The following is an 18755-nucleotide window of genomic DNA, read 5'->3' as shown; positions in this document are numbered from 1 at the left end:
ATTTTTGCAATCACAATGTACCCATGAACAATCTACTGTGGATATTAATTAAGTACGTGGTTCCTATTTTATTATTGTAGCAAACATGAAATAAGGGGAAATGATGTGTTCAGTTTTTGGTCAAGTAAAACAGCACGAATGAAGCATCTATCTAAAGCAGAAAATTTCCATTATGCATCTGTAAAACAGATATCACAGTACAGTGACAGTTCTTGTAGTTTTTTTTATCAAAACCAAAGAAAATGATGCGAGCACATTCATGTTGTAAAAAAGTAAGCTTACATTCTTATTAAAAGTAAAAACAAAGAATTATTATATACATCATATATATTCCATATGCGTAGCAAGTTTTCATAAAATACAGCAAATACACAGCAAATAATATACTGTGAATGCTTAAGTGATACTTAGGCTATGTAATGTGGTCAGCAGTTATAAATCGGGGTATTTTATAACGACTTAGAACTTGGCTGAACCAATCACAATCAATGACCAGAACTGACCATTTTATAATAGATTATATACACACAAGGTGCAGCTAAAACTCATTGTCTAATTGCTGGGATCATAGGTACTGTTGTAATGTATTTCTAAGGGTTATCTAGCCTTTGCAGTCCTTTAATTGGCAGGTTGTAATTTAATGCTTTTTAATCTACCTTGTGTCACTATTAAATAGTTAAAATACTGACCAGTTTTTAATGTTTTAATGTTACAGAATATCCTAAATAATGGGTGCCCAGGTTTCCGTTGTGAATCAAACTCCTTATAACTGGCGCTTTGCCACCCAGGACAGAGGGGTAAGAACTTTTGGTGCATTCACTACACAAGATTAATTATGCAATTCCATATTATTAAGCCTGTCAATAGTTTTTATTTCATGGTTAACATGTCATCTGCTTGCTATTTAATAACAGAAAGCATGACATATTATCTCATAACAACGTCAGACTGTTATTTGTGTTTTATTTATACACTGGTTTTACAATGGAAATTGATGTATAATTCTACTCTTCAGTATACACGCATCGATCCTGGCTGCACAACAACCTATACGGAAGTGAAATTAATCCATCGCTACATCTACATCAGATATGAAGATAACACATGGGATAGCTTTAACTATGAGTTCAACACCTTTAAAGGTGACACCTCCTTTATCTTAAGGGAAACCTACGACCGTTCCCAGATTCAGTTGGACTGCACCTCTGAGGGTATCGTTCATTACTGTCCCAACTACAGTAAGTTCCTGCAAAGTTCAGCACTACATTATGCAGCCAAAAGTATACAGTATGTGTCCCATTACCCCTATATAATATTACATGTTGTTAAACATCCAGCTCCAGACTTATATCCCCTTTGCTATTATTGAAAGCTCCACTCTTTTGGAAAAGTTTTTTCTATTAGATTCCAGAGCGTGGCTCTGGGAATTGGTGTTCATTTTTTACAAGGCCATTATTCAGGTCAGGCATGTTGAGTGACAAGGGCTACAGTACTGTATGTGTTCTTTTTTGGTTTTTGAAAATAATACGTTTTATTTTAGCTTTTATTAGTTTTAGTTCAGCCATGAGAACTCTCTGAATGCGTTTTAGCATTTAAATTATAAGAATAGAATATACAGTATATAGGCTTCGTTTTTGCGGACTAGATCTTCTACGCTGCTGTTGATGCTGCTGTAATTACCGTTGCTGCTGCATGCATGAGGTAAGGCTTTTGCCTGATCAGGGATCTGTAATATCTTTAGCATTGGGTATAATATAATGTTCAATGACCCCTTTCTCAGAATGGAGTTTGGCTCTTAGGAGTGATCATTATTGCTCCCATCCTGATAAGAGTGGGGAATGTAGGTTTTGGATTAAAGCTGACATGACATGACTAGATTAATGCAGTCAATCAAAGGCTTTGCACTCCATGGAATTAACCCTTTTACTGTCACTGTTCCAATAGTGGAACACCTAGGTTTACTTCAGTTTTCACAACTAAAATCTTATCTAATCATGACAAACTACAGTATATATCATTGGAAAGGTCTAAGACTCTAGAATACATATTTGACCAGTGTTTTACAAAAATAAATTATGTAGGAGTAGTAATTTATTCATTTATAACAAGAGTGAGCATAAAAACTATTAAAAGCTGCTAAATGTCACCGTTTCAGTGGAACACTGAAGTTATGCAATATAATTCCATTTCAATCCTGACAAACTATATATCATTGGAAAGATCTAAGAATGTAGATTTTATATTTCAGAATTGTTTTGCAATAGAAATCACTTCGTAAAAGCTTGAGTAAAAAAAATCTCAAATGTCACTGGGCCCATTGGGTACCATTATAAAAATTACATATTCATAATCATATTTTATTGTAAATTAAAAAATAAATCTAAAAAACTTCCATTTCATTGGAAAGCTCCAAGAATGTCCTTCTTATAAATAATGATGAAATTTATTAATTTGTCATTTGTATGCAGTAAACCATTGGAGCCTATATGCCACCTAGTGGCAGTTGTTGGTGTTACGATTCAAATTATCCCAGAAACCTCATTTTTTGTGATATCAGCTTGAAATTTGAAACAAAACTTGATTAGAAGTATGTCTTTAATTTTCTGGCGTTTTTTTGATGATCATTTTTTTAAGATGTTTTAGTAAAACAAAACATTGTTTATTTATTTTTTTATTATTTTTAATACACAATTCAACTGCTATAATTATTATTTTTGTATTTCATTTTTCAACTTCAGACACTTTTACAATAAAGTATAGAATCTCTTCTTTAAAACAAGACCAATATTAGGTCTCTAGACCAAAGCATTCCAGAGTTACACTAATTTAAAAGTTGAAATCACTTTTAAGCTCCACGCTCAAAAAAGTGAGTACCTAACTTAATGTGGTGATTATATTTACTTCATACATTAAAATTGATAACATCACTTTACAAGTTCCTCTTGGCTTGGGTAAATGGGTGCAGACATGGAGTTTGTGCTTTATGGGTGATTTTTGTGGATTTGTGGTATTTAGTAATCAATAAATACATTGATATACACTATTTATAGAACACACCGATATAAGGTAGCCCCGGAAGAACGATCTGCAAATGGTTTGCATTTGTGTTTGGATTGTCACAGTTTTTACATGCACAAATAGAAAACGCAATTGCAAATACAGTTTGCAATTACTTTTTTTAAATTTCCACAAAATCCCCCCATTTTACCATACCTCTAGCTGAATATACTTTGTTTTCTGTTGTACATACACATTATACATATAAATATTATAAACATATGCAAAAACATAAAATGAATGACAAATATTATCTTTATGATAATATATACCAGGAGTTGGCAGTAATCTTCAGGATAAATTATAAAACAAAACAAAACTCAGTCCATTAAATGGCACCACAGGCAGCAGAAATCCGCGGGGAGAAGACTCGACCCGTCGTAGACTCAAAGAGAGGACTTGACCCACCAGGGGAGAACTTGACCCACAAGGGGAGAGCTTGACCCATAAGGGGAGAAAAATACACGGGGAGAGGACTCGACCCGTCGAGGACTCGTACAGAGAGGTGAAGACCCACTGGGGGAGAGGTGCCTGGGTGTCGACAGCTGGGAGGTCCGGGATGCCAACGAGCAATACTGGGCACAGAAAAGAGTTCACAGAGACAGGCAAGGCACTGGAGTCGAGAGCAAGAGAATAATCTAAAAGGATCACTATACTATGGCAGTCAGCACTGGCAATAACAGGCAACGTTCTGACACAAGACGAGAGAACGAGGGGGATTAAATAGGAAACCCAAGATACGGGAATTGCTACATGTGTGAGAGTGATGAGATAATGAGGGACCGGGACACGGGGGCGAGTGACGCAGACACCGAGCACATGGCCAGCTGTCAAAACAACATGCCTTGTGCTCGACAGAACAAAACACACACACCTACACCAGACACAAAGCCCTGACATTATCGGGATCACGACACAGATGTTGCCTATCCCTGATATATACACAAATACACAATAAATTCTAGACCAGTGGATCTCAACCTTTTCATGGTCACACCATGGTTAATATAAATTAAATTAACACATGCTGGGTTGTTTCAACCTAAAATGTTGGTTTGTTTTAACCCAGTATTTGGTCGAATATAAACCATTTGCTGTGTTAATTTAACCCAATTGTTGGGTTTGTCCATTTTTGACCCAATGTTGGGTTGAAATTACCCAGCATTCTTTCAGAGTGTACTGTATACATTGAGGATAGAATAAGATAATGTGTAAAATATGTTAGATATATTTTTTCTATATACAATAAATACGGAATTTATGCCATATTTGAATAGATGAATAAAGAAGCAGAAAATATCTGTATATGACAGATTGATATCTAGAGAGATGGATGTCGACAGCTGGGGGGTCCGGGACGCCAACGAGCACTGCTGGGCATAAAAGAGAGCTCACAGAGAAAGACTATGGCACTGGAGTCGATAGCAAGTGTTGGACTTTTAAGGCAGTCCTGCATGTTCAAAAATTTGAAGAGACAATTTGCTCAAAAGTAATATGAGGTTTTATTATCAGATGTAAAAAGATAGTAACAAAGCTTTGGGTTGCCAGTAAATCACCACTCCATCCGAAAAGCCAACCACCACAAGCGTACAAATCAACAATATTTATATGTATGTATCGTCGTTCTTCTTCTCCGGTGATAACCAATCATTGTACGCCACGATCCTTTACTCCTCCTTTGTCTTGGGTTCTATCTCTCTAGCAACCAATCATTAGGTACCACGTCCATCTGACTCCATTTCACCAACTTGTTCCTGTAACCCAACTTATCATGCAGAACAACATCTTGTGCAACCTATGATTACATCAACTGTAGGGTGTGTTCCCCAGAGATAGCTTTCTTTGTTAATTCAAACCTTACAGAGTAATTTTCAGTAAAGACATCAATGGCACAATGCTTTAATTATGCAGCATTGTTCCTTTATCCTATGGTTCAATAAAACACGTCAACACTTATTGATTATATTGATAATTAAATCATACTTCTAACTGAATGATATTTCCACAATTCCCTCTCTTGACCTCTTGAGAGGTCACACATCATCCTCCTCATGTTCCACAAGGTCTCCTAATAACAAGGGCATACTGTATGGGGTGGAGATTCTTTCTTTTCAATATTTCATCTTGTTGCTGTTGTATTCACCCTCTCTAGTAATGCTCTTGTTATCTTTACAAAATCAACACTTCTTAAAACTTAATAACACTCTTAAAAATACACTTTCAAACCTGAAAATTGAAACACATTGAGAAAAACATTGAACAACACTCAAAATCATACAATAATGAAAACTTGATTATAAGGAATAAATGGTTATTTGTATGTCCACGTCTGTGAACACTTCACTCAGAATCTTTTGCACTTTCTTGAAGTCTAATTTGTCTAGACCGCACCCCAGCCGGGGCACTGAGACACTTCTTACTCTATGAGCCACACACCAATCTCTCATATGTTTTAGGCTTTCTGTGAAACAGTCATACGTTGGTAAATCAGTGCATTGTTCTTTGGTTATTAGGTGAAACACAGTCCTGTCTCTCTCCTGGGTTACTGCACACTCACCCGGTTTTTTATTTTGACACTTTACTTTTTCCACTCCAAATTTTTCCTTAAACTGCTTTGCAATACCTGCCCCGTATGCACAATCAGCACTTACACAGTGAGCTAATGGTTCTGTGTGTGGGCTTGTGAAGATATCACCTGTTTTGTGTATAATTTGGAGCTGTTGGTGTTGTCCAGTGGCAATTTCAGTGTCTGTTTTACCGTCACTCTCTGTACCGTCACTCTCTGTATCCTCCCTCTCTTGGACCTGAGTCCTCAGGTCCAAACCAGTGTCNAAATACATTGATATACACTATTTATAGAACACACCGATATAAGGTAGCCCCGGAAGAACGATCTGCAAATGGTTTGCATTTGTGTTTGGATTGTCACAGTTTTTACATGCACAAATAGAAAACGCAATTGCAAATACAGTTTGCAATTACTTTTTTTAAATTTCCACAAAATCCCCCCATTTTACCATACCTCTAGCTGAATATACTTTGTTTTCTGTTGTACATACACATTATACATATAAATATTATAAACATATGCAAAAACATAAAATGAATGACAAATATTATCTTTATGATAATATATACCAGGAGTAGGCAGTAATCTTCAGGATAAATTATAAAACAAAACAAAACTCAGTCCATTAAATGGCACCACAGGCAGCAGAAATCCGCGGGGAGAAGACTCGACCCGTCGTAGACTCAAAGAGAGGACTTGACCCACCAGGGGAGAACTTGACCCACAAGAGGAGAGCTTGACCCATAAGGGGAGAAAAATACACGGGGAGAGGACTCGACCCGTCGAGGACTCGTACAGAGAGGTGAAGACCCACTGGGGGAGAGGTGCCTGGGTGTCGACAGCTGGGAGGTCCGGGATGCCAACGAGCACTACTGGGCACAGAAAAGAGTTCACAGAGACAGGCAAGGCACTGGAGTCGAGAGCAAGAGAATAATCTAAAAGGATCACTATACTATGGCAGTCAGCACTGGCAATAACAGGCAACGTTCTGACACAAGACGAGAGAACGAGGGGGATTAAATAGGAAACCCAAGATACGGGAATTGCTACATGTGTGAGAGTGATGAGATAATGAGGGACCGGGACACGGGGGCGAGTGACGCAGACACCGAGCACATGGCTAGCTGTCAAAACAACATGCCTTGTGCTCGACAGAACAAAACACACACACCTACACCAGACACAAAGCCCTGTCATTATCGGGATCACGACACAGATGTTGCCTATCCCTGATATATACACAAATACACAATATATTCTAGACCAGTGGATCTCAACCTTTTCATGGTCACACCATGGTTAATATACATTAAATTAACACATGCTGGGTTGTTTCAACCTAAAATGTTGGTTTGTTTTAACCCATTATTTGGTCGAATATAAACCATTTGCTGTGTTAATTTAACCCAATTGTTGGGTTTGTCCATTTTTGACCCAATGTTGGGTTGAAATTACCCAGCATTCTTTCAGAGTGTACTGTATACATTGAGGATAGAATAAGATAATGTGTAAAATATGTTAGATATATTTTTTCTATATACAATAAATACGGAATTTATGCCATATTTGAATAGATGAATAAAGAAGCAGAAAATATCTGTATATGACAGATTGATATCTAGAGAGATGGATGTCGACAGCTGGGGGGTCCGGGACGCCAACGAGCACTGCTGGGCATAAAAGAGAGCTCACAGAGAAAGACTATGGCACTGGAGTCGATAGCAAGAGAGAGTAATCCAATACTGAGACAAGGTATACTAAGACTAGGAATGCTAAGACTTGGAAGAACAGTAACTAGAAACACTAGACTGTGGCATTCAGAACTGGCTATAACATGCAACGGTCTGACACAAGACAAGAGAACGAGAGAGATTAAATAGGAAATCTAAAATACGGGAAGCAGCTACAGGTGTGAGAAAAATATGATAATAAGGGCCCTAATATACGGAGAGCAGCTACAGGAGTGAGAGTGATGAGATAATGAGAAACCGGTGAGAGGGGAAAGCCTGACTGGGAGACATGGGGGTGGGGCGAGTGACAGACACCGAGCACATGGCAAACTGTCAAAACAACATACCATGTGCTCGACAGAACAAAACACTCACACCCACACCAGGCACAAAGCCGCGACGTGACCAGGATCATGACAGAGATCAGATTATAAATGTGACAACCCTGCTTAAAAACAACAACAATAGAAACCATACAGAAATTCTAATGGTTTGCAATAAAATAATATTATGAACCATTAGCTTTTTCCATTAAAACAATTACAAAATTGTAGTGTGTTTCCATAAAAAATTGTAGTGTGAGGTGATGTCGCTGATACGTCACCCACCGAGGTTATTTAAGCCAATTTTGGGCGTGTTTGGCACACGTGCTTCACAACCGGACGAATAAAGAATGTTCCCATAGCGTTTTGAAACACAGCATCGAGAGTAGCTTTTGATTGGGAACAGATCGTTACATCCGCTTGTCAGAAAAACTGTTAACAGCAGTATTAACTAACAGCTATATTTATGGATTTTTAAATTAATCAGATAATCTAGCTAGCTGTTTCAATTTTTTGGTGTTTTATTGTATTTTAATATTAAAATATCTGTGATGTAAAGAACAATAACATCTTTTATATATCAATTCTGTGATGGGCTTCGATTCTGATCATATTTGGTAGCTCATTTCCAAACATTTTTAGTAAAACAGCTGTTTATGTAATGAAGCACATAGAAAAGACTTAAACTGGATGTGATGAGACCTGTTTACCGGTTTCTGCATGTAACATTTGTCATAAAGGCTATTATACTAATATTAACTTAATTTAATCATACAGAATCACAATGCCAACAGACATGTGATTTTGCCTAAATATCGTCAGTCCTATTCTATTCCAGGAATGATTATATCTGTATTTAACTTTTTAACACTGCTGTCATAACCAGTCAGACTATTTCTAGTTAAAATATCACACAGGCATGAAAACACTGACACATCAAAGTCATCTTTATTAGTTTACTAATCAAAAGTGTATTTATTTTAGTCTGTAACTCCTGTGTTTCTCTCTTTAAGCATTAGTGCATCCAATATTACCACATTTTCTTTAGGCTAAACAACAGCAAACTCATCTACACTGTTCATACTGCTAGTAGAGAAATACATCTTATTTCTCTCTTTGTTGTTTTAAACAGTTTTTCTGCTTAGGTTTCTACGAGGTTTGTTAAGTTCTCTATAGTGAAAGTCAGTGCATTGTCTGATGGTGTCTTTAAACAGAGAAAATTGAAGAAGATGAAAAACGGAGACAGCAAGAAGAGGAGGCAAGACGTCTTGTACGTTTGGAACGTGAGCATAGGATTCAACAGGAGCTGGAGAGAGAAAGTGAATCGTCCAGACAAAAGCTTTCTCGAGCAACTGAGCGCCTCCGTGAAAAACAGAGCTTTAGAGGTCACGAGCAACATCATGAACGCACACAAGCTCTCCATCAGCAAATAGAAGATGATGCTGGTGCGATCGAGAGGGACGAGGTATGATTTAAATTCAGATTGGCTTAAATAACACCATACTGTATATACAGAATGTTACAAAATATTGCTTTACTGAGACCACCATTTTTATTTTGCAAATGTATTTATGTAGGTTATTGATGTTGAAGAAAAATTCAAAGAGCTTTTGTTAAAGTATCAGATCACAGAAGACAAAGACATACAGAAGAATCAGATTTGGGATAGGATTAAGACACTCCAGAATGAATTTACAGTTCTATATTGTAAAGAAAACAACCTGTCATTATGGTCTCAGTTCACATTTGATCGTGCTATAGGATACAATGAACTGTCTCTTACTGAGCAGCTCACAGTTCTTGAGGCATCTCTACAGTTCATTCTGCACAACAGCACTGAAGATGCTAAAGATGATGGAGATCAGCCGCTCGGCTGGGAGAAGAAGTACTACTTTCATTTGGGCTTGGTAGAGCAGCTTTATGCCACCAACCCAACTTTAGCCGAACACATTTTATTAAATGTACTTGACATGGTTTCAGAGCTTTCACCACAAAGTAAAAAATGTTTAGGTCAAATGTTGTTCAACAGAATCTGGACACCAACAGAAATAATGCTCTTCATTTGCAATAGTCTGGCTATAAAATGCGATCAACTCGATTCAGTTCTTCACACAGCACTAACCTACCACCTGAACTGCATCCTCGTTCTCTCTGCTCTTAGGAATGAAAACCCCTTAATGTTTCTTCAAGAACAAATAAAAAATGACAAGGAAAAAGATGCTGATACAATTGTGAATGAACTTCGTGAAGCAAACTGCCCAGAGAAAGTCTTGGTGGTGTTGAAAGATGTGCTTAGATACATAGAGTCTGAACTACCAAAATATGAATTGGTGGACCTTACCAAGGAAGAAATCAACGACTTGAAAAACAAGATAAAATCTCTTAATCTTGTAAACCCAGATATCAACATTTTAAAAGATGTATCAATTGGAATGTCAAAAGCAGTGCAAGACTGCTCAACAATCACAAAAGACAACACTAAGATTCAAGGCTTTTTTCCAAGACGTACACAACTAGCATCATTGCTTTTGCTCCTCCTGGCACAGCTGACAGAAAATAAAGGATGTCTTCTAGAGATTGGCACAGGTGAGGGCAAGTCCTGTATTTTAGCCATGTTTGCAACAATTCTGGCCATTCGAGGAATAAAAGTGGACATTGTGACAAGTTCTCCAGTTCTCGCCCAACGAGATCAAGAGGAGTGGAAGAAATTTTTTGAAATGTTTGGTATTACCTCATCTGTAGTACCTCCACGCTACCCAAGCGCCCACTCACAAGAGGAACGAGATGAATGCCTTAAAGATGCTTATAGACAACAAATAGTTTATGGCACAGTAGGGGTCTTTGCAGCAGACATACTTAAGCAGGAATTTGAGAAGAGGAAGACTCGTGATACACGGCAGTTTGAGCTTGTCATAGTCGATGAAGTAGACTACATGACTTTGGACAATGGAGTTCAAGTGACATTCTTGTCCCATGAATCTGGTGGATTTAGGCATGTGGAGCAAGTGCTTTCCAACATATGGGCCATGATTTCTTGTTGTCAGCCAATAGAAATGTTTGAAACAGGGGAGATAAAATGGGCGACAAGAATACAGTACTTTCATAAAGCTGTAACAGCAGCTGTTATGGGACAGGAGACAACCGACAGCTTTTCAGCAAATGAGATCTTGTTGCCTGGAGTGACTTTAGGATTCTACACCCAGGAGAATATTGACATGATTAATCAAGCAAAGAGCAAGAAAGAAAATGAAGGTGAGGATGCAATGTCTAAAGCATTAGCTGAAATCATGAAGAACCTTGGAGTTTTACAACAGTTTGATCTTCTGAGTATATTTGAGGAGGTCTTGGAGTACAGTGCAGTGTTTAAGTGCTATTCTCTAGAGAACAAGAAAGCAACACGTTTTGAAGCTCGGGAGAAACAAGGCGACATTAATGTTGAAATGCTGCTGCTGGAAGGAGGACTGGCATGCGAAATCATGTCTGAGAAATCACTCATTGATGCAACTGTAAGCACAATAAAATCGTCCATCAAGTACTCAAATAACGTCAAAACAGACAAAGAATCCAACAACTTCATTGTCGTCCCTTTTTTCTTGAAAAACTATGTTGAGAATCAGTTGCCAGCTTTTGTGGAGAATGCACTAAAGACTGTTCAGATGTCACAGGGTCGAGAATATATACTCGACACCTCACCAGCCGCTGAAAGAGACGTTGTTGCCAGTAATGACAAGCACATGTATAACGCGATAGTTCCAGTGGACTTCAAAGCAAGCGGTGTGTTGGAGAAAAACAAGAAATGGGGTAATGGTCTGCAGCAGTTTTTGGAGTTAAAGCACCAACTTGCAATTTCACAGATATCAAACGTGACAAACTACATGTCAAATGTCCATTTTTTCCAAAGGTACCTCAGTGGGAGTGGTATATTTGGTGTTTCTGGTACATTAGGAGGTAAAGCAGATCATGATTTTCTGGCAAGACATTATGAAGCAAAGAGCTGCAATGTACCTGAACATCGCCAAAAAAGAATGGTGGAGCTTCCAGTCATCCAGGTGAAAGGTGGGAACCACCAATGGATCCAGACTATTTGCTAAACTACATGGGAAGTAGCAGAGAGAGGACAAGTTGTCTTGGTGATTTGTGAAGATGTTAAAACAGCAGATGAACTACATGGGAAAATGCAAGATGGAGGTAAATTTAAAGCAGAACAGATCACTCTGTACACAATCAGTGAGAAGCACAATATTGAAAGAGAGAAATTCTGTGGAGGCAGAATCATAATTGCAACAAATCTCGGAGGACGAGGAACGGACATAAAAGTGGATGAAAGTGTGAACAAGTGTGGTGGTCTTTTTGTTCTTCTTACTCACTTTCCACACAACCGAAGAGTCGAGAAACAAATATTTGGCCGTACGTCTCGAAAAGGAAATCCCGGGATGGTCCAGATGGTTGTGAACTGTGATCACCTCGCACCAGCTTACCAAGGTCAGTCTGTGGAAATCATGCGTCAGCTGAGAGAGCATTATGAAATTAAACGAATCCAGGACATGGAAAGTGATGAGCTGGTTGAAATAAAACTGAAGGAAGATCTCTTCTCCACATTTTGTAGATTGCTGAAAGACTTTGATAGGCATTACACACCAGAAGAAAAACTGAATCCCATGCGAATGCAGCTTGAGAAAATTCCTGATTGCTTTAAACATCATCAGTCTAAGTTTGATTATCAGCCTGCCATCAATGCTTTGAAAGAATCTTGGGCCTTGTGGTTGACCCTACATGAGGATCACATCAATAGGCATGATGACTTCAGTCAACTCGAAGCAGACCTTATCAAGACAATGAAAGGAACGAGTGAAAAGCTGCTGCTAGGAGAGTCTGATAATTTCTACGATCACGTCAGACAGGCAATTGCAAGAACTGATCTACACTGCCGAAACAAATCCAGCAATTCTAATGGAGCTGACACCTATTGGCAAAAAGTTGAGACCTTTGACAAACACTACAAAACTGTATCACTCTATAACCAGGCGTACATCACCATCAACCTCGGCAAAGGTAACTATAAAGAAGATGCCAGGAAACTGCTGGAAGATGCAAAGAAATCCATTGACGTCTACATCTCAGAAGTCTCAAACACAATGGTCTCATGTAACTTATCAGTCACTGGTAACAAAGATCAGAGCACAGAGAACAACAACTTTCAGAGTCAAATGGAGGCCAGAATGAACATTTTTAAATCTTGGATGACGTACATTGATAATGCCGTGCTTAAACTTAAAGAGCTGGAGAAAAGCAACAGCGATGCCATTACAGAGGACTGTTCGGTCTACATGCTGTCTGAAGAAAAGAACTTCATCATCAGTAATGAGTTAATATCACTGTACGACTACGGCCTCGGAGTTGTGTTTGAGGTGAAAAAGAAGCCCAAGTTTTGCATTGACGCTTTGATATGTTTCATAATCGGCATGGTTCAAGTTCTCGCTGGAGTTCTTATTTGTGCTTTTACGGTTGGAACAGCCAGTCAGTTTGGAATGGGTCTGATTTCAGAAGGAGTGTCTGACATGATCAGTGGAATAGAGGGCATGATGAAGGGAACATTCGATTGGGTGTCATGGGCGATATCTAAGAGCATCAGCATCGGGCTCTCGTTGCTAACAGCTGGCTTTAGCATTATCAAGAAAGCAGTTACTTCTGTGTGTACAGTGACAAAGAGTCTCCTTAATGGTACAAAGTCATTCTCTGCTGTTGCGTCTGAATTCATCAAATCAGGAAAGGCAGCATTTACTTCATTGAAAGGAAGCGTTCAGTCTGGTTTACAATCCGTCAGTAAGGATTTGTTTAAGTCTGCCATGAAAAACATGACTACTTCTACAGCTCTCAGAGAGAACTTCAAATATGCGACCAAATATGCAGTTCAGGAAATCTCTAAACAGTCTGTGATCTCTGCCATAAACTATGGAATTGATATAGCAGGTCAGGAAGTCTTTAAGCTAATTTTACACAACAGTTTTAAGAATGTTGTTGCTTCGTCAGTGAAGCAGAACAGTAAACTGGATCAGACTCTCATCGAGTTCATCAGCTCAGGTGTTCCAAAAGCTGCCTTGAAAAAAGAGAATTTCAAGATTGACTCAAAATATGAAAAGCAAATGAAAGAATCAGTTGATATGCTTTGTGAAGAAATAATTCCTCAGCTTGTACTGGACTGTACCAAAACACGAGATGTTATCACCAACCTCTGTAAAGTGTGTGACATAGTGACAAATGAAGTAAAACAGTCTGGTTTGCTCACAGCAGCAAAGGTGGCTCTGAAAGTAGCAGAGTACTCTACACGTCTCAGTGAAATATTGAGTGCCATACCAACAAAGAAGATAATAGACAAGGAATTTGTTCCTCAATTACTGGAGAGCATCAATGAGCTTCAGACAGAAATGACAAAGTATGACCAAGATGGACGACATGATTTAGATGATGTAAAACGCCTTAAAGGAGAACTTCTACAGAAAATCGTTCAGAAGGTTTCTGAGCAATTCATCAGTTCCTGTTCTGAACATATAAGTTCTTTAATTACCAGCAGCTTTAAGAGTCAGTTTAACATTGCTACAGGACAGGCTTTGGACAAAGTGATGCGCAGAAATAAAACTCAACGTTTCTTTGATGACCAGAGAGAAAGACACAACAATAAATCTGCAAGCCACAAAGAAGTGAAACAGCTGTCTGATGAGGACAAGACAAAACTAAAGCAGTTTACAGAAGATATTTGCAAAGCTGATCAGCCCACTTCAGCCTTCGATGTGTACGTGCTCACAAAAAGTAACCTGCTGAATGGAAAAGGAATTTGTCTTACTATCGTTGATCAAAAAGGTAAACAACTGACTGAAGAACGTCAAATGGGAACCAACAAATCAGCAGGCGAAATAAAACTGAGATTAACCAAGTCTGCAAAAGACCAACATTCACCACAGTAAGACATAGATACACTATCACCCGGTTTCACAGACACCGCTTAGCTTAAGCTAGGACTATGCCTCAGTTGAATTAAGATATTTATGTCGCTTTTATAAAAATTCCTTAGAATACATTACTGGTGTGCATCTCGAGACAAATCAATGTCACTTATATATTTCTGGGCAAGTTATATTCAGTTAAGACAGGGCAAACATTCATTTTAGTCTGGGACTAGCCTTAAGCCTTGTCTGTGAAACCTGGCCTATATGTATAGAAATACATTTCAGTGTTTGTGCTTATAAACTTTGTGTATTGAATATAGTTACCTTTTTAAAAACAGAGCTGGATCACAGCTGTACAGCGGCCATTTTGATATTGTACAGGATGACGGGAAGATAATCAAAGTCAACTCTGATGATCAGAATGCTCTTTATCATGCTGTAGTACAAGCAACTGGCAGCAAGACAGAAGATCCAAAGAAGGAAGCGTTGATGCTACGTGAGAAGGTGAAAAATGAGGTATGTTTAATTTATGGATTTCATCATTTCTAAGGCACAACCTGAGTAAAAAGACAGATTTTAGTTGTAGATCTGCTCAGACATGCTTTTCCTGTTGTCACTTATGTTATAGCAGCTACACAGTCCTACACAGTTGAGGAGAGACCCCCCTCATAAGATTGTAAAGCGCTTTGGGTGTACAGCAATACACAATAAAGCGCTATATAAATGCCTCATTCATTAATTTTACATCTTTCATATAATATTAGAAAAAAGTAATACAACTTGTCACTGTACTTTCACAAGCATGTTTAAGATACTGTAAGCGCTATAGAATTGGCTGAATGAAAATCCCATTACGTCTACAGTGTTTCTTAAGTCACTTGCACACGTGATAAGGGATGATTGTATTTATTCTCACACTCATCAATTCTCTTTAGATCCAGACAAACCTTGAATTGTACAAACCTCAACTTATTCTCAAGAGAGAAAATGACTTTTCTCACATAAACCCCAAGAAATACAGCCTAACTGAAAGAAGTAAATAGGAGGCGAAAACTCCACTGCTGGAATATTTTCAGAGTGTTAAATTCATCAAAAGTGATGAACGTATCCTCATCAAAATGTACCATCTTGGATTTGTTGGCGAATATAAAAGGTAAAAAATGTGATTGCTGTCTGTTATTTATTCACAACATCACTGTGTATGCTTCCACAATAAAGACAAAAAACCTAATTTTTACTGATAACAATAAACAAATATAAATGAAACATTTAAAAAGAGCAAGAGCATACGTAACTGTACAGCATCCGCAGCTAGAGGAAGATTAAATGCTCACCTGGGGCCTCATTTATAAAGCTTTTTGCAATTTGAGTGCTTAACTCCATTAATAAGAGTGGAAATATGTATATAGAAGCGAAAACATCATTAAAATCATTCTGTTTACTTCAGTACTCACACCAGTAAAGGAGTGTGTTTGCATTGTCTAACATGTCTGTACACTGCACACTTATTTACTCCATGTTTATTTTTTATAAATTCTGATATGTGCATGGAAAATTTGCTTACACATTTTTCTATGCCTATTTTGTGCCCTTGAGCTCTATACAAGTGTACTAGTTTGACTTAATGGTAAATTTATTCTAATAAATTGTCACTAATTATCATTCTCTCTGGACAGTGTTGTTAGTACTCGGAGGTTGAGTATAAACATCACTGGGACACTCAACACCAGCCATATTCCACCAAAAGACTCCTTTAGACTAGCGCAGACGTTCGTTGAAGAATCAAAGTCAGCGAGCGAGTTTAAAACTAAAAACACGGAGCTTTATAAACTGATCAGCAGCGTAAAGACTGACAATAATGGACAGACCCTGATTGCAATGGAGGTTCTGGGACAAGATCACAGACAAGCTTTAACTACAGGTCCAACCAGCCGTTCACAGATGGCCAGGTAACATTCACACTTACAAACTCCTGCAAACAATTATACAGAATACCGAACAGTACAGGAATCTAGAGAATATACTTTGAGGTACAGCATTATAAATGCTACACTGTGGATTATTTATTTTTTAAAAGAAAAGGCTACATTTGCCATTAGCATTTCTTTTTTTAAAGGAAACTTCTGGCAGACACCATGATTAGTGGAGATGCGGAGCTTCTGCTGAAACGCTCCATGATTTTACATCACCCGCTTTCCTCACAGAAGCTCAGATCGGCTCTAGGTAAGACACTCAAAGGTGTTCATTCTCAAAAAAGCATGATTTCCCCTTCAACAGATATTGTAATTCTACTGTATGTACAATTATACAGTAGAATAAAATAGCAACATTACAGAAGTCAATTCAACATGATGAACAAAATTAGAGGAAGACAAAACATGACAATACAACATGAGGATAATACAAAACAATGGAACATGAAATGATAATTACTGTACAACAAAAGATAATGAACACAAAGTATAACAAACTGTTAGTCTTAGTGAGCTGTCCTTTCTGCATTTAATTATATTATTGCGTGTAATTCCAGGTGATAGCATTCTGTCTCAGTGTCCTGTTTTGTCTAATGATGGTATCAGAGGCTACTACAAAGCAGGATACAGAAACCTGGTGTCAGAGTACAGCCGCATGGGAATCCTGGATCAGAACCAGCGTGAGCGTCTGGAAAAGTGGGTGTCTCAGGATCAGCACGAGGACACAAACACTGCGGAGTATGGAGAAGTTCTGAAGGAACTAAAAAAAAATTAAAATAAATGTGAATATGGTGATTAACATGATGGCTATAGGAAGTTATTGTCCTCTGCCACTGAAATTATATTCACTGCAAAAAAGCACAAAAAAACATTCTACTATGTAACAATATCTTGATCTATTGATCTTTTTTTTGGTAATTTGAATCATTTAATGACACTTCACATTCAAAGCTGACGTAATGTCGCAATAGGTCACGAGATACACGAGAGCCAATGCCATCAAAATCACAGCTGATGTATCATTTTGTCTGGTGGTAATTTTAAATGTGTTTCACCCTGAAGCTTCACCAGATGTGAAGATTCACTGCGGATGGTGCTCGTTTTAGTGTCTTTTCATCATAAAAATTGATCGTTTGACCTTGGAATATGTGACTGTTTTACATTTACATTTAGTCATTTAGCAGACGCTTTTATCCAAAGCGACTTACAGAGAGTTCAGGGAGCAATAGAGCGATATGTCATACAGGAGCAATAATACAATAGGTGCTAATACAAAGTTACTAGTTTCCACAAAAGCCAGAACAATACCTGTTGAGAGAAAGAGAGAGGGTTACTTTTTTTTATTATTTGTCAAGTATTCACTGAAGAGATGGGTTTTAAGTAGTTTTTTGAATGTTGTGAGAGATGTGGTTGACCGGACTGAGTTGGGAAGAATGTTCTACCAGGAAGGAGTTGTGAAGGAGAATGAGCGTTGTCATTCTTGTCATGTTGCCCCTGGTTTTGTATGCTTTGTTTTATCTCATATAATAAATAAATGGGTAACCTTACACGTTATGTAAATACAGTCAATCCTGATGGTTTAAGTTGAAAATCACACTCCAATATGCGTCATTTTTGCAAAATTATCATATTGTTGAGGAAAGGGACAAACAACTTTTCTAGTTGTTTGGGTTGCAGGGCAGGTTGCATTATATACATTGCTAAAATCCCAAAACTTTTTTTTCACAGAAGACTGATGTATACATAACACCTCTATAGTGTAGAACAAAGACATGCCCATTCTTTATGCTTCTGTCTTAATACAGTTCATTTTTGTGAAAATATTACCCAAAACTGTGTGCTGAATTTATAATCAAATAATTTTACATAATCAGTAAAATTGGGGGAGTTTTGAGAAGAAACAACACAAATATTTTATAATTTTTTTTATATAAATAAAATGTTTTTACAGATCTACATGACGATGAAAATGCCTTTTTACCTGACCTGTAACTGATTCCATTTTATGAAAGTTTCCTAATAAATGTTTCTATTTCATTTCTGTCTCTATCCTATTTCTTAAAAATAGATTATTACCCATTATAACCTATAAAAAACAACAATTAACTATCAATTTTAGATAGAATTTTGAAAAATATTGTATTCTCACACACACACGG

At 37.7% G+C, this 18755-nt stretch overlaps 2 protein-coding genes across 2 annotated transcripts; both read left to right on the top strand.

The window, feature by feature from the left end:
* Positions 1-316: 316 nt before the first annotated feature.
* LOC130545925 (uncharacterized) lies at positions 317-11784 on the top strand. Its single transcript, XM_057320858.1, has 4 exons — positions 317-797; positions 1016-1238; positions 8894-9144; positions 9257-11784. Exons 1-4 carry the CDS (start codon positions 729-731, stop codon positions 11768-11770), a joined length of 3057 nt encoding a protein of 1018 aa, XP_057176841.1. The 5' UTR covers positions 317-728; the 3' UTR covers positions 11771-11784.
* Positions 11785-11854: 70 nt separating this feature from the next.
* LOC130545924 (uncharacterized) lies at positions 11855-18590 on the top strand. Its single transcript, XM_057320857.1, has 6 exons — positions 11855-14637; positions 14962-15139; positions 15559-15776; positions 16300-16572; positions 16740-16846; positions 17154-18590. The coding sequence occupies exons 1-3, from the start codon at positions 11855-11857 to the stop codon at positions 15664-15666; spliced, it is 3069 nt and encodes a 1022-aa protein (XP_057176840.1). The 3' UTR covers positions 15667-15776; positions 16300-16572; positions 16740-16846; positions 17154-18590.
* The last annotated feature ends 165 nt before the right edge of the window (positions 18591-18755 follow it).

The sequence above is a fragment of the Triplophysa rosa genome, linkage group LG22, assembly GCF_024868665.1.
Source record: "Triplophysa rosa linkage group LG22, Trosa_1v2, whole genome shotgun sequence".
Lineage (NCBI taxonomy): Eukaryota > Metazoa > Chordata > Actinopteri > Cypriniformes > Nemacheilidae > Triplophysa > Triplophysa rosa.
Note: the sequence above shows the minus strand (reverse complement) of the source record. Positions and strands in the feature narration are given on the sequence as shown.

Excerpts from the sequence above, each read along its gene's own strand:
- LOC130545925 (XM_057320858.1), top strand. The coding sequence starts at position 729 with ATGGGTGCCCAGGTTTCCGTTGTGAATCAAACTCCTTATAACTGGCGC. Across the intron at positions 798-1,015 it reads TTGCCACCCAGGACAGAGGG|TATACACGCATCGATCCTGG; the intron begins GTAAGAACTTTT and ends TCTACTCTTCAG. Across the intron at positions 1,239-8,893 it reads TCATTACTGTCCCAACTACA|AGAAAATTGAAGAAGATGAA; the intron begins GTAAGTTCCTGC and ends GTCTTTAAACAG.
- LOC130545924 (XM_057320857.1), top strand. The coding sequence starts at position 11,855 with ATGCAAGATGGAGGTAAATTTAAAGCAGAACAGATCACTCTGTACACA. Across the intron at positions 14,638-14,961 it reads AAAGACCAACATTCACCACA|AGCTGGATCACAGCTGTACA; the intron begins GTAAGACATAGA and ends TTTTAAAAACAG. Across the intron at positions 15,140-15,558 it reads GTGAGAAGGTGAAAAATGAG|ATCCAGACAAACCTTGAATT; the intron begins GTATGTTTAATT and ends AATTCTCTTTAG.